This window comes from Dioscorea cayenensis, chromosome 12 (genome assembly GCF_009730915.1).
Source record: "Dioscorea cayenensis subsp. rotundata cultivar TDr96_F1 chromosome 12, TDr96_F1_v2_PseudoChromosome.rev07_lg8_w22 25.fasta, whole genome shotgun sequence".
Lineage (NCBI taxonomy): Eukaryota > Viridiplantae > Streptophyta > Magnoliopsida > Dioscoreales > Dioscoreaceae > Dioscorea > Dioscorea cayenensis.
The window spans coordinates 362265-375101 of NC_052482.1; the positions used below are offsets into that span (position 1 = coordinate 362265).

Sequence of the window (12837 nt, forward strand, 5' to 3'; positions counted from 1 at the left end):
AACTTAGTATATAAGAAAATGTGTGTGTTTAATTCCTCAGTTAAGTCATGGGTTAACTACTAGTCAATTCATTGTTATGTAAAAATTAATATATATCATACATCATTGATGATGGTGTTTAAGACTTTGTATTTTTGTTAAAACATATATGCTTTAACATACTTTAGCAGCACATGTATTTAAAAAGTAAAACATGTAATAGCTACTACCGACCAATTATTCTTCTTAACTCCTCTAGAATATACCAATAAATACATACCATTTATGCTGTAGTAATAAATCTCATTTTAGTTATTTCTACAACTTCAAATCAATGGATGAGCTATTTATAACTCTTGCACATGAAGTCATTTGAAATATCATTCGAATTATTATTTATGTCCTCACACAATGACTTGGCGAGGGGATTACAATGATAGTCATTATTTATTCTTAAGCTGTTCACATTAATGTAATTAATAACTTGCCAACCAACTCACTCTGTCCACATTTTCTTCTCCATCAACTAGCTAGTCCTTATCTACAAGATGATGAAACATCCTTTAAACTTTAAGAATAGTGCATTAGGACTAAGGAACCGAATACTTATGTGAATTAACTTTTATAAATCCAATGATTAGGTAAAAATCATGAATCTCGTGTTAGTTTTTAGTATTTTACTGTTTAATTAATTTTCAATAATAGTATTAATAACAAGGTATTAGCCTTTAAAACATACACGTTGAAACTTCACTAATTACAAAAGACAATGTATATATATATATTCACTGTTTATTTTTATTATTTTTAATATAAAAAGAATGATGGTATTCAACATAATCACAAATTTTGTTATCTAATTATAAGGTTTTGTGGGGGTATTTATGCAAAACTATATTTTATATAGGTCAAAATATCAAAATGGTCCCTCTATTTTGCATTTTCCGCCCTTTTAGTCCGTATAATATAAAATCCGCCTTTTTGGTCCTTGTATTTTCACATTTTAATCTTTTTGGTCCCTCTAATTGACGGATCTACCCTTTTGACCCTTCCAGTTGATGAATTAGAGGGACCAAAAAAGATGAAAATGTGTAAATACGAGGACCAAAAAAGAAGATTTTACAACTAAAGGATGAAAATGTGCAAATATAAGGACCAAAAGGGCGGATTTTATATTAGAGAGACTAAAAGGGCGGAAAGCAAAAAATAGAGCGACAATTTTGATATTTATACTTTTTATATATGATGGGCTGAAAGCCCAAAGTATACATATATAAACGGCCCGTTTATAAGTTTCCAATCATGTATACAATATCCCGCGAATCATCTTAACTTAACACGATGTACGACATCCACCGTTCCTATTCCTTTCCCAATGTCAAAATCAATGGTCAAGATTAATCTCCACTTTACAGTAACAATTACCCGCGAGATACCACAACAAGGCATAGCATATATATAAATCCTCATCTCCTTTCGATAGGTTTTGGCCGCAACTCCAAACCCTAACCCTAAATCTCGATCTCTCCGGCGGCCGGCGTCTTGGAGCCGCCGCCGCGCTCGATCTCCGCGCAAACATGCAGATCTTTGTGAAAACTCTCACCGGGAAGACGATCACCCTCGAGGTTGAATCCTCGGATACGATCGACAATGTGAAGACCAAGATCCAGGACAAGGAGGGCATCCCGCCGGATCAGCAGCGTCTCATCTTCGCTGGCAAGCAGCTCGAGGATAGCCGCACCCTCGCCGACTACAACATCCAGAAGGAGTCGACTCTCCATCTAGTGCTCCGCCTTCGCGGTGGTGCCAAGAAGCGGAAGAAGAAGACCTACACCAAGCCCAAGAAGATCAAGCATAAGAAGAAGAAGGTTAAGCTCGCTGTGCTTCAGTTTTACAGAGTTGATGATTCCGGCAAGGTTGTGAGGCTGCGCAAGGAGTGCCCTAACACTGAGTGTGGCGCTGGGACATTCATGGCGAATCACTTCGATCGCCATTACTGTGGCAAGTGCGGGCTCACTTATTTGTACCAGAAGGCTCAGAGTGAGTGATCTTGATCTTTCCTTTCCTCTGTGATGCTTTGTTTAGTGAAATGTTTAGGCCTTTCGTTTTTTTACTTTGATGATGAGATGTGTTCTGGATATTTTGAACCATCAGGCTTGGCCTTTTTTAGCTTTATTTGATTTTTGTTCAAGTTTGAAGCTTTATTTGATCTTTATGCTTGCTGTTTCTTTATCTACCAAAAAATGGATTGCAAGTATATAGAAAAATGTTGGAGAAATGCTGTTTATGAGTGATGGAAAATTGATAAGAAGAAGAAGAAATTAGAAAGAAAACTGTCATCTTATTTTTTATCGAATAAAGAAAATTTTGAAGCTTTATTTGATCTTTATGCTTGCTGTTTATTTATCTACCAAAAAAATGGATTGCATGTATATGAAAAATTGTTGAATGCTGTTTATGAGTGATGGAAAATTGATAAAAAGAGGCAGAAATCAGAAGGAAAACTGTCATCTTGTTTTTTATTGAATAAAGAAAATTTTGATTTCTATGCTTAACAAAACAATGATATGATTGGTTAGCCATGTCAATGTAGTCAGAGCCTTGCTTAGGTTTTTAATTGGTTTTGTTCAAGTTTGAAGCTTGATGATGATATTCATTTATCAACACTAATGGCATGTATGCATGATTGTTTGAAAAAATGCTGTGTTGGATTTGAGGAAAGTAACATTAAAAAAAGGGAAGTTGATTTAGATGAAAAATGCTTGCTTGTGTTTGATTCAATTAAGGTAATTTTATTTTTAAGTTCAAGAAAGAATGTGTCTTGAATAAGTTGGCAAAACCGATTGGCTATTCGAGTCAAAGCCTTGATGGAAATACACAGATAATCTAGAATTCCTCTATTTTATGAGTGCAAGTTCTTCTCAATGTTATGTTGATAGAATGAAGGCATTAGATGCTCAAATTAAAAGGAAAAAATGGTCTTGATTTGATTAGCCCAAATCAATCAGGACAAGGCCTGTTGGAGAATGAGTAAATTAGCCAGAATTCCACCCCTACCGATGAAAATAAGTTTTTTCTAAATGTCACTTTTTATGTGTATGTTTTTTGGAATCAAGTGTAAAAAAAGGTTAAATAATGAACTCAAAAATAGTTTAGAGCTAAAAAAGCTAACCCGCAAGGTTTACTTTTGACTAGCTAGTAACCTTTGATCTCCAGAATGGTATGATGAAGCAAAAGAGAAGAAAACAGTTTGTTGGTTGATAAGATAGATTTCGTATAGTTATACAGGTCTACTTCCAGCTAAAAATCCCTTTCACTTGTCTCAATCTTTGTATTTTATCTTGGGCTTTTGTAAAGTTTTAAGAACATGTTATTTAAGTATTGATTTTGTTTATGTGAATTGATGTAGCCTTAGGAAAGTGGTAGTAATTTGTTTTGGTGTCAATGATATAGAAACATGGAGAGATAGCTTCGATTCAGATAATGGAATAGATTACTGTTTATGTTAAAAAAGAATTTGACCAGGCATAAAGGATGTGACTTTGGTTGTTTAGTTGTGCCATACATAAGCTTGTGTGATATTCATTTTGAATATGGTTCTCCTCTTTTAAACCTATGTTGGTGACATGCTTTTTAGGGTTCTACCAAGCACTATAATTATGTGCATAAAAGCCATTAACTTGCCATTTAACAAGAATTCGTTAGACGCCTTTGTGTTGTTTCTGAACATGTAATTGCCTGTTTTGATAGTGATTTGGAGATGATGTTTGCATATTAAGATTAATCTTATAATCCCAAGAGGTAATTAAACAATGATACAGCTGTATATTATTGAGCTGAATTTGATTCTATTTTTTTTCATAATCTCAATCACAATGACCAACTAAAATTGGTCCTGTTTTTCTCTAGTTCTCGAAGAATCTAATTTGATGAAGTCATTGCCCAGCGTGGAAATTGAGTGGTGAAATGAAAATGTTTTAATAGGACAATCTAAATTCAAAAGATTTAATAAATCAAGATAAATATCATTTAATTAATTTAAATATGAAGTACGTGTTGTGTAGAATTCACATGATAAAAACTATTAACTAAGATATATTTTGGTTGTTGCTTTTGATTAAAATTCTTAAATTAAACCTTATATATTATATTTGTTAGTGTAGTTCAAGATAAGAATGTGTAGGTCAACACCCACTATTTTCTACTCATCTTGAGTTGGATGTACCATCATTGACCACCACCAATTTCTATGTACTCAATCCTACTGAGGAACCTGATTCTTGACTCTGTGGTCTTTGGCCTTTTAAGGACAGCATTCTGGAACATTTCATGCTCTTTCAGGACCTCATTTAGTGGACAAACACTTATTTCACCCACTAATAAAATCAAACCAAATAGAAAACTAGAAAACCGGGACGGTAAAGTTAAGTGCTTTACAGAGCGCAGCCTGGAATTTCAATGAAATTTCTGGATAAAGAGCATGCAAAGAATTATATAAACACGTACATGAGGCTAAGAATTTATTTAATAAATCACCTGGAAATCATTAAATAATAAAGTATCAATTTTAATCCATTATTACAACCACCCTCAATTATATGTACATCAACCAAACCACCCTACCACCACCATCATCAATACCACAATAATGATGATAAACAATAGAACAACAATGAGACACCTACAAAACTTGTTAGACTGCTACTAACACAGCCATGATAAGGACAACAACAATAACAACACCAACTCAATATTATTAGTTTATTGACATTATAATTATCATCATCATCATCATCATCACCTCTTAATTATGTACAAGAAATGCCCTGCTGGAGACTTAATTGCCACCACCACACTTCTCCAGCCAGCTGCTTATACTGCACAGAGCCTCTGTAGACAGGCTGCAGCGATTAACCTTTGCCTTCTGCTGCTTCGCTCCATCTTCTTGATTTGTTGAACACTCATCTTGCTCATTACTGAAGCACACCACAATCACAGTAAGATTGTCAAAGGTATTGCGCCGCAATGCCTCCATAACCAATTCTCTTGCACACCGCTCCGGGTTGTCATGCCTTTGAAGGCCTCTTCTCACGATGCTGACGGCTTGCTGGCTTGACATAACATCCCAGATCCCGTCACATCCGATTATTAAAAATTCATCGTCTTCTGTAAGAATAGTCTGCTTGAACTCTGGCTCCGCGATGAGAGGTGAGGTGGAGCCCTGTGGCAATTTCAAGTCCCAGTCTCCCAGTGCTCGGCTCACAGAGAGGACTCCATTGAGGTACCCATCATCAATGTAACCTCCGCATTCTTCCACCCTATGCCGTTCTGCATCATATATCGGGCGATGGTCTTGTGACATCTCCACCACTTCACCTTTCCTACAAAGGACTGCCCGACAGTCCCCGGCATTAGCGACTAAGAGAAGCCTGTGAACAATAATAAGCACATGGGATTAACAACATAAGCAGAAAAAAATTAAATCAATACAAATGATTACAAGTACATAATCTATGTTTGAGGCCTAGTCATAAATAATGTTAATTCTCATCATGTAATGTTCATTGTCATACGAGTACTAATATAGACTAATTATTCCTGAGATGCGGAAAGAGTTAATATCTCACCTTCCAAAAACCAGTGCTGTAAGAACTGTAGTCCCGGAAGACTTGTTAATTGTGCAATCATCGGCCAAAGCAAGGTCGGCATGAAGGTATGACTTCCGTACAGAGTTTTCGACCTCTCCCAAGAAGACATCATCTGCTTGTAATGCTTGTGGGAAGTCCGCATCTTCAAATAAAAGCTTAATAGCATGTCTTTTAATGTATGCTGCTGCATCTGGACCTCCATGACCATCAAACACCTGGTTATCAATGCAACCAACATATTAGCAAATATGGAGATGATGACAAAATAAAATTATCGAAAACAATGTGATCAATCTAGCAAAGTATTATACCCCATAAAAGGCACTGGGTGTTGGGCATCTAAGCAGTGAGGCAAGATGTGCTGAAAGATCATCAATACGAATATGTTCATCTTCCATGTATCTCCGTGGACCAATGTCTGCAAAGCTACCGGAACGAATAGCCGGTACGAAAAGTTCTGGTTCCGAAGAAATGGCAGGAATAGCATCTGATGCTCTTATATCCTGAATAACAAAAAGGAACATGTGGAAAACTCATTGTCAGGAATCCATTATCTGAGAATCAAGTCATCCACCATCAATGAATAAAAGAGAAACCAAAAATAAGATCAAACTATCTAAATCACATATGCCTTCAAATTTATTTAATAAACCAATCAAATTAAATCAATAAATTGCTAAATTCAATTCATAATATGAATTTGCAAACAAAATCAAGGATTTATTCAGTAATCACAAACTTTAATTTGATTACTGAATAAATCAAGGATTTAACCAAAAAGCAAGATCATAGATCTAAAGTTAACAGTTCTCACAAACAGATAGATATGGCTTCTTCGTTAAGAATTAGTTATACTAATCTTTCCCAAACCTAACCACTAATTGATCCAAAAGTTACTAAAGTTTTTCTTTATCTAGATAAACTTTATATCAAACATCAAAAAGGAGAAAAAAAAAAAAAATCAATTTGGAGAGAAATCCAAAAAGGAAAAAGGCAAGCAAAAACTGATTAACACTTTTGATAATAATAGATCAAGATCTAACAAGAAAGACATGAAAAAAAAAAATCATAATTTTATTTTATTTTTTTCTACAAAACCTAGAATCAATTAACCTTCAGATAATCTCTAAACCAAAACAAACACAGAACAATCTCAACTCAAACAAAAACAAAACTAAATCTCAAACAAACTCACTCACCAGCTCAACGAACGCCGGAGATTCAACGGAAGTCGTCGCAGCCGCCGCAGCGGCAGCAGGGACATCAACAATCTCATCAATCCCCCTCGCCGTGCGTCGATACTGCACATCCAGAACCTGGATGCTCTGATGAATCACCTCCGTCTCCGCTCCCATCTCTCTTCTACTCCTCAAAATCTCCTCCAAAAATCACTCTTTGATTCAAAATCGATACAAAAATCAAGGTCTTCAATCTCTAGGGTTTCGTCTTTCTCGCCAATTTAGGGTTTTCAGGAAGTGGTTGGAACTCAGCCTCCGAAGTCTCGAAAATTATCGGGAAGTCTCGCTTTGCGGAAATATTTATAGGAAGTGAGGAGTAACCGGCGCCCAACGGTGGATTAGGACATCATGACCGGCACGTGTCTCACAAATAGGATAGCACACGCTAAAGTATATACGGAACCAGGTGGCGATGGACACCTGTCAAGGTCTCCACCGCATTATTTGACCATCCTGCCCCTCCTTTCATATCTTTGTTAATTTAATTTTATCACCAGATATTTTAGATCTTTATATCCAAATATATATACATATATATATATATATATATATAATATGAATAATTCTATAATTCAAAATTACATTTGGTTAATCTCAGTGTTTTGAGAAATTGAAAACTTAATTAAATTCTAACGACTCTTGTTGGTATGTTTATTGTTTATTTAATAAAAGAGATAAATTTTACAATTTTTTTAATTAAAAATTAAAATTTTATAAAAAAAAAGACAATAATGGAAAAAACCACATTTATTTTCATTTTTATTTTAAAGTTAAAATTGAAAAGGTCGGGTGGAAGGGCTTTTGGGGGATTTCAGTGAAAGTTCGCGTGCCGGTCAATGGTGTGCGGAGAAAGGAACGCTGTTGACCGATGGATCTTAATCGTGCGGCTGCGAAGTGGTTGATTAGTCAACGGTTGGATTTTCGTGATTCTTTTAGATATTGAAGGGTAAAAATGTCATTTCGTAAAATACGGCTCTGTAGAAGGATCCAGACCATCGATCCGCGTTTACACGCAACAAGGCATGACGTCACTAATTTACACGTGACGCACGTGAGAAAGTGGACAATTTAATACAAACACCCTCCAAAAGTTTTATATTCAAGAGGAGTGTATAAATAAAATTTTACTCCAATTAATTAATACCCATTTTTATATATTATATATTTTTAATTAGTTTTATTAATGTTTTTGTTTCCCAATCAACCATGTTTCACTATTGAAAACTTTATTAATATTTCCATAATTTATAAATTCTCTAATTCACTAATTAATTAGTGTAATTATGAGATAATGTCAATCAGTATTTGAGTTATTAGCTAGATAAAAGATATAACCCCTTTTATTATCTTTAATTGATTCAATTTAATGAGATCTAATTATGATTTTGTTACTATGAATGGCACTTCAAATTAATATAATTTTTTTTTTATATTGCTTTTTATGATAATGACTACCACCTTTTTATGCAACTTGACCTAATGGAAGCATATTGTTATATTCCATTAAGAAACTTTGAACTTTTATGGATAACCATCAAAATGGAATTTAATTTTGGCTACTTTGATAAAAACAATTTCATCAATTTTTTTTTAAATAATAATTGTTTAAAAGTGTTTGCATCTAAGGACCAAGTTATGTGGCAGTCAAAGACTTGTTGAGATAAAATAATAAGAATAAGATAAACATTCCAATTTGTTTGGCTTTGTTATTAAATTCAAGTTTGATACAAGTAAGCTCAAAATCATATTATCCAATAAAGTAAGTTGTATAACTTGTCATCTTCCAATTGGACTTAAATTTTATTTATTTATTTATTTTGAATAAAGTGGATAAACCACATATTTATTAAAAAAGAGAGAAGGTAACAGAAAACACCAAGTATAGAAGAAAAATTAAAGTACCAGACATAAGAAAATATAAAAGACTGTTTTCCTCACCAGGGATGAGGAAAACAAATCAGAACTGAAAGAAAAAACAGAAAAGACAAGGAGAGAAAAGATAACAAGCCGGGCCGACGAAATCAACCATAAGGAGACACAGGCCTGTCCAACAACGACGAGAGTAGATTACTCTTGATTAGAGGTGTGCACCGAATCACCAGCGGGATGATCTAGAGCTCAGGAAGTTAAACCAATCTTATATATATGTATATATATATTTGAAGAGAAAGGATATTGAAGAAGTTTCGAAAGTTCAACCTTGACTTCCTACTTATTAGGGTGCCTTCTTCAACTATGGAATTAATTGACCACTTTTGTGACTTGGTCCAAAAAATCAACTATGTATTAATAGCCTTTTGTAAAAGTCATAATATGAGACCCATCCTATAAATGAGCTATGATGGGACAACCGGACAAGTATAAATGACGGTGCACAAATTACAGTAATTATCGAGTTTATAAATCACTTTGCTATGTAATTATAAAAGGAAGAAAGATTATATTATATAACCTAGACATAATAAAAAATTTATAAACAGTACTATTACAATATTGCTATAGTATTTATATAGTAATATCAAATTTGGAATTTGATACTAGATCTGTTTATTTATTATTTAAATAACTATCCACTATACTAGATAGTGGTTTTGTTACATATACTTGATTTTTATAATGTATTTTAAGTGATTTATTTAATTTATTATTAAAAGAGAGAAAAGATATGGATATGAGTGGTTGATGTGGAATGTGGAACTCTTTAGTAGCAAATGAAAGAGAGACAACAAGAAGCAAAGTAGAGAAATCTTTATGATAAGAATGATATGCATGTTTGTTACTTTGTTTCCATGCTTCTGATTTGGATATACATTCACACATTCTCAATCTTATCTGTATTTGGAGCTCCTTTTAATCAAACTAAAGAATGCCCAAACAAAAACAGGGCAAAACTTGTTTTCTCTTAAAGTCTAACTTTTCGTTATCCTAAATAAAAAGCTTGACATGATATTATAATTATTGCTGTGTTTTGTTGTTTTAATAAAATTTTTGTAAATTTTGGGAGGAATATGAACCCTTGATTTTGTCTAAGAGCATCTCCAATCAAGCTTCATATTTGAAGCATTTGATTGGATTTGGCGCAAGACGTGCTCCAATCCAGCACTAAACCTTACGCCAAATCCATAGTTTGCTACAGTTATGAGCAAGATATTGCGTGTCACTGTAGAAGCCTTTTTTTTTTAAAAAAATTGTTTTTATTAGTTTTGTTTTTTGTTTTTTGTTTTCATTTTTATAAAATTTATATTTATAATTTCATATCTTAATCAAATTAATAACTTATGATTTAAGTTTATATTTTTTAGTTAATAAGAAATAAAAAATTAAAAAAAATAATACATAAATATAAATTCATTAAAAATTATATGAACAATAAAATAAAAACATATAAAATAATCCAAACATAATTATTGTAATGTTTGTATTTATATTTTTTTATGATTTTTATTTTTTTATTCAGATACTGACAAGTATTTTTATTTATATTTAATAAATATTTATAATATATATATATAATATAATATTTGAATTTAATTGTTAAAAGCGAAAAATAATTAAAGTTGATTAAATTTGTTGATAATAGGCATATAAAAATTGTGAAATAGGAAGAATATTTTTAAAATATTTTATTTTACAGTTAAAAATAGAATTAATGGTTGGAGAAACTTTCACATGCTGTATTTTTTTCTATGTAGAAGATTCAAATATAGAGGTTTGAGTTGAAGATGGCCTAATAAAAGAAATCAAGTACAGTTCTACTATTGTGAGAGTAATGACATGATATTAAATTAGAATAAGGTTTTGTAACATGAGAAATATATAACTAATCCTGATGTATTAAATGTATTTTAATTACTTTGTTCATGTATTTGGGGCAAAATTTTATTCCAGATTAATAATTTTGAATGCTTTCGTATTACCATTAATTCTTTGTTTTGATTGATTTGATGCTTTTGTGTAGGTGGCAAGCTTTTAAAATTGTATATTAACGGAAAGTATATATATATATATATACTTAACAGTTTGATTTATATGTACGAGAACAGTAAGTAAATAGGTAATTTCTTTTAAATGAATAAATCACTAAAAATGAATTAAATATGTGAAAGGAGTACAAATTTAAGAGTTAGGATAAGAACATGCAGTAAAAAAAAACTTACTATTATGGGAGAGTAAATAAGGATCAGAGGTGTATTTGAGTCGAGCCGTTCGTGAGTAGCTCGGTGTTCGGCTTGATAAACGCTCGTTCGTGTTTAGCTCATATTGTAAACGAGCCAAGCTTGAACATCATTTTCAAGCTCGATTAATAAACGAGCCAAGCTTGAGCAACTAAAAGCTCGGCTCATTTTGGCTCGCGAACACAGCTCGTGACCAAGCTCATGAACAAACTTGTTTATAAGCTCGATTGTGAGCTCGTTTATATATATATATATATATATATATATATATATATATATATATATATATATATATATATATATATATTACATTGTATGTATGTATATGTATATGTATATTAAGGTGTATATGTGACTATGTCATTGTTGTCAATTTGAGTTACACATATATGGCTATAAACTACTATTCGAAAGGCTAAAGCTCATTAAAAGTTCGAGTCAACTAGTTCATTAAGTTAAATGAGCTCATAAGATAAAGCAGCGAAAGCTTGAACAACACCAAACTCGGCTCATTAAATCTTGTGAAGAACTCGTTTATTATATAATTAAAAGCTCGTTTATAGTATCATTTACAATTTTATTTGTAACAATTATTAATATAATCAAACTCAAATCGAGTTGAGTCACACTTGATAATGATTCATTAAATAAGTTTACTAAAATAAAGAATAAAATATAAAAAAAAAAGTCAAGCCTTAATCAAGTTAGCTAGCTAAGTCTAAGCTTCGAATTTTCTTAACAAGTTGAGCTTGAGTATGAAGCTCGAAAAAAGCTCGATTAGAGCTCGAGCTCGGTTAAAATAGTAACGAGCCAAGCTTGAACATAAAAAATGAGGCTCGAAGAAAGCTCGGCTCGAGTTTAAGCTCGATTAAATAATAACGAGCCAAGCTTGAATAAGACAAAGCTCGGCTTAACTCGGCTCGGCTCGTTTACAGCCCTAATATTAAAGATGCATGACAGAGTTTGTATGAAATGACTGTCTAAGAGAATTATTAATCTATGGGCAAATCGATTTTATTTAAAAGTCATTAAATTGTTATATATATATATATATATATATATATATTATCTCATCAATCCATCATCATATGCAAATTGTATTATTTTTTTAATCTAAAATTTATTTCCATGATCAATTTATGCATCAACCATTCATCTATATTCTTAACAATAGATGGTTTATTCCATGAAATTATTATGCACATAAACTAAAATAATAAACCATGAAATTATTATGCACATAAACTAAAATATATGACACTCGAGTCTTCAAACATTAATACATTTTGATTTATAAACTAAAATATATGGCAATCGAGTCTTCACACATTAATACATTTTGATTTATAATGAACTTTTTTTTTATTAAAAATAAGATAGTCAAATATCATGCCTAAATTGAACCGGCATAAGATTTGCTTGGTTTTGATTTTTGTTGGTACGTGAATTTTATGTTTTTTTAATCATATAAGTAACACATATTTTTATTTTTAATAATTTGATTATTTAAAAAAAAAATAAAATAAATTAATTGGTGCATTGATTTGGGACTTAAAACTTACTAAATATCTTGCTTTGTCGGCCGACATTAATACAACAAATTAATTGTACAAATATTTATCATGATGACTTTGGATTAATTAATAACTAATTTTGGATTAATTTATTTGGAACTTTTCTGCCAACTTGCGGACATAGACTACCCTTTAAAGCAAGCCGAAAGACAACAAAAATAAAATTAAATAAAATTAATATCTCAAGGCTAATGATGTTTACCATACCTTCTTACAAAGCAAA

At 32.0% G+C, this 12837-nt stretch overlaps 2 protein-coding genes across 2 annotated transcripts; one reads left to right on the top strand and one right to left on the bottom strand.

Annotated features, from left to right (window-relative positions):
• The first annotated feature begins 1457 nt into the window (after positions 1-1457).
• Positions 1458-2188, top strand: LOC120273370 (ubiquitin-40S ribosomal protein S27a-like). Its single transcript, XM_039279997.1, has one exon. The coding sequence runs from the start codon at positions 1557-1559 to the stop codon at positions 2025-2027; it is 471 nt and encodes a 156-aa protein (XP_039135931.1). The 5' UTR covers positions 1458-1556; the 3' UTR covers positions 2028-2188.
• Positions 2189-4525: 2337 nt separating this feature from the next.
• LOC120274078 (probable protein phosphatase 2C 2) lies at positions 4526-7144 on the bottom strand. Its single transcript, XM_039280830.1, has 4 exons — positions 6827-7144; positions 5939-6130; positions 5607-5842; positions 4526-5408 (listed from the first exon to the last, which is right to left on the bottom strand). Exons 1-4 carry the CDS (start codon positions 6980-6982, stop codon positions 4817-4819), a joined length of 1176 nt encoding a protein of 391 aa, XP_039136764.1. The 5' UTR covers positions 6983-7144; the 3' UTR covers positions 4526-4816.
• Between the last annotated feature and the right edge of the window lie 5693 nt (positions 7145-12837).

Coding starts and splice junctions, on each gene's coding strand:
- LOC120273370 (XM_039279997.1), top strand. CDS start 1,557: ATGCAGATCTTTGTGAAAACTCTCACCGGGAAGACGATCACCCTCGAG.
- LOC120274078 (XM_039280830.1), bottom strand. CDS start 6,982: ATGGGAGCGGAGACGGAGGTGATTCATCAGAGCATCCAGGTTCTGGAT. Junction 6,131..6,826: donor CTCCGGCGTTCGTTGAGCTG/GTGAGTGAGTTT, acceptor TTTGTTATTCAG/GATATAAGAGCATCAGATGC. Junction 5,409..5,606: donor ACAGCACTGGTTTTTGGAAG/GTGAGATATTAA, acceptor TATTGTTCACAG/GCTTCTCTTAGTCGCTAATG.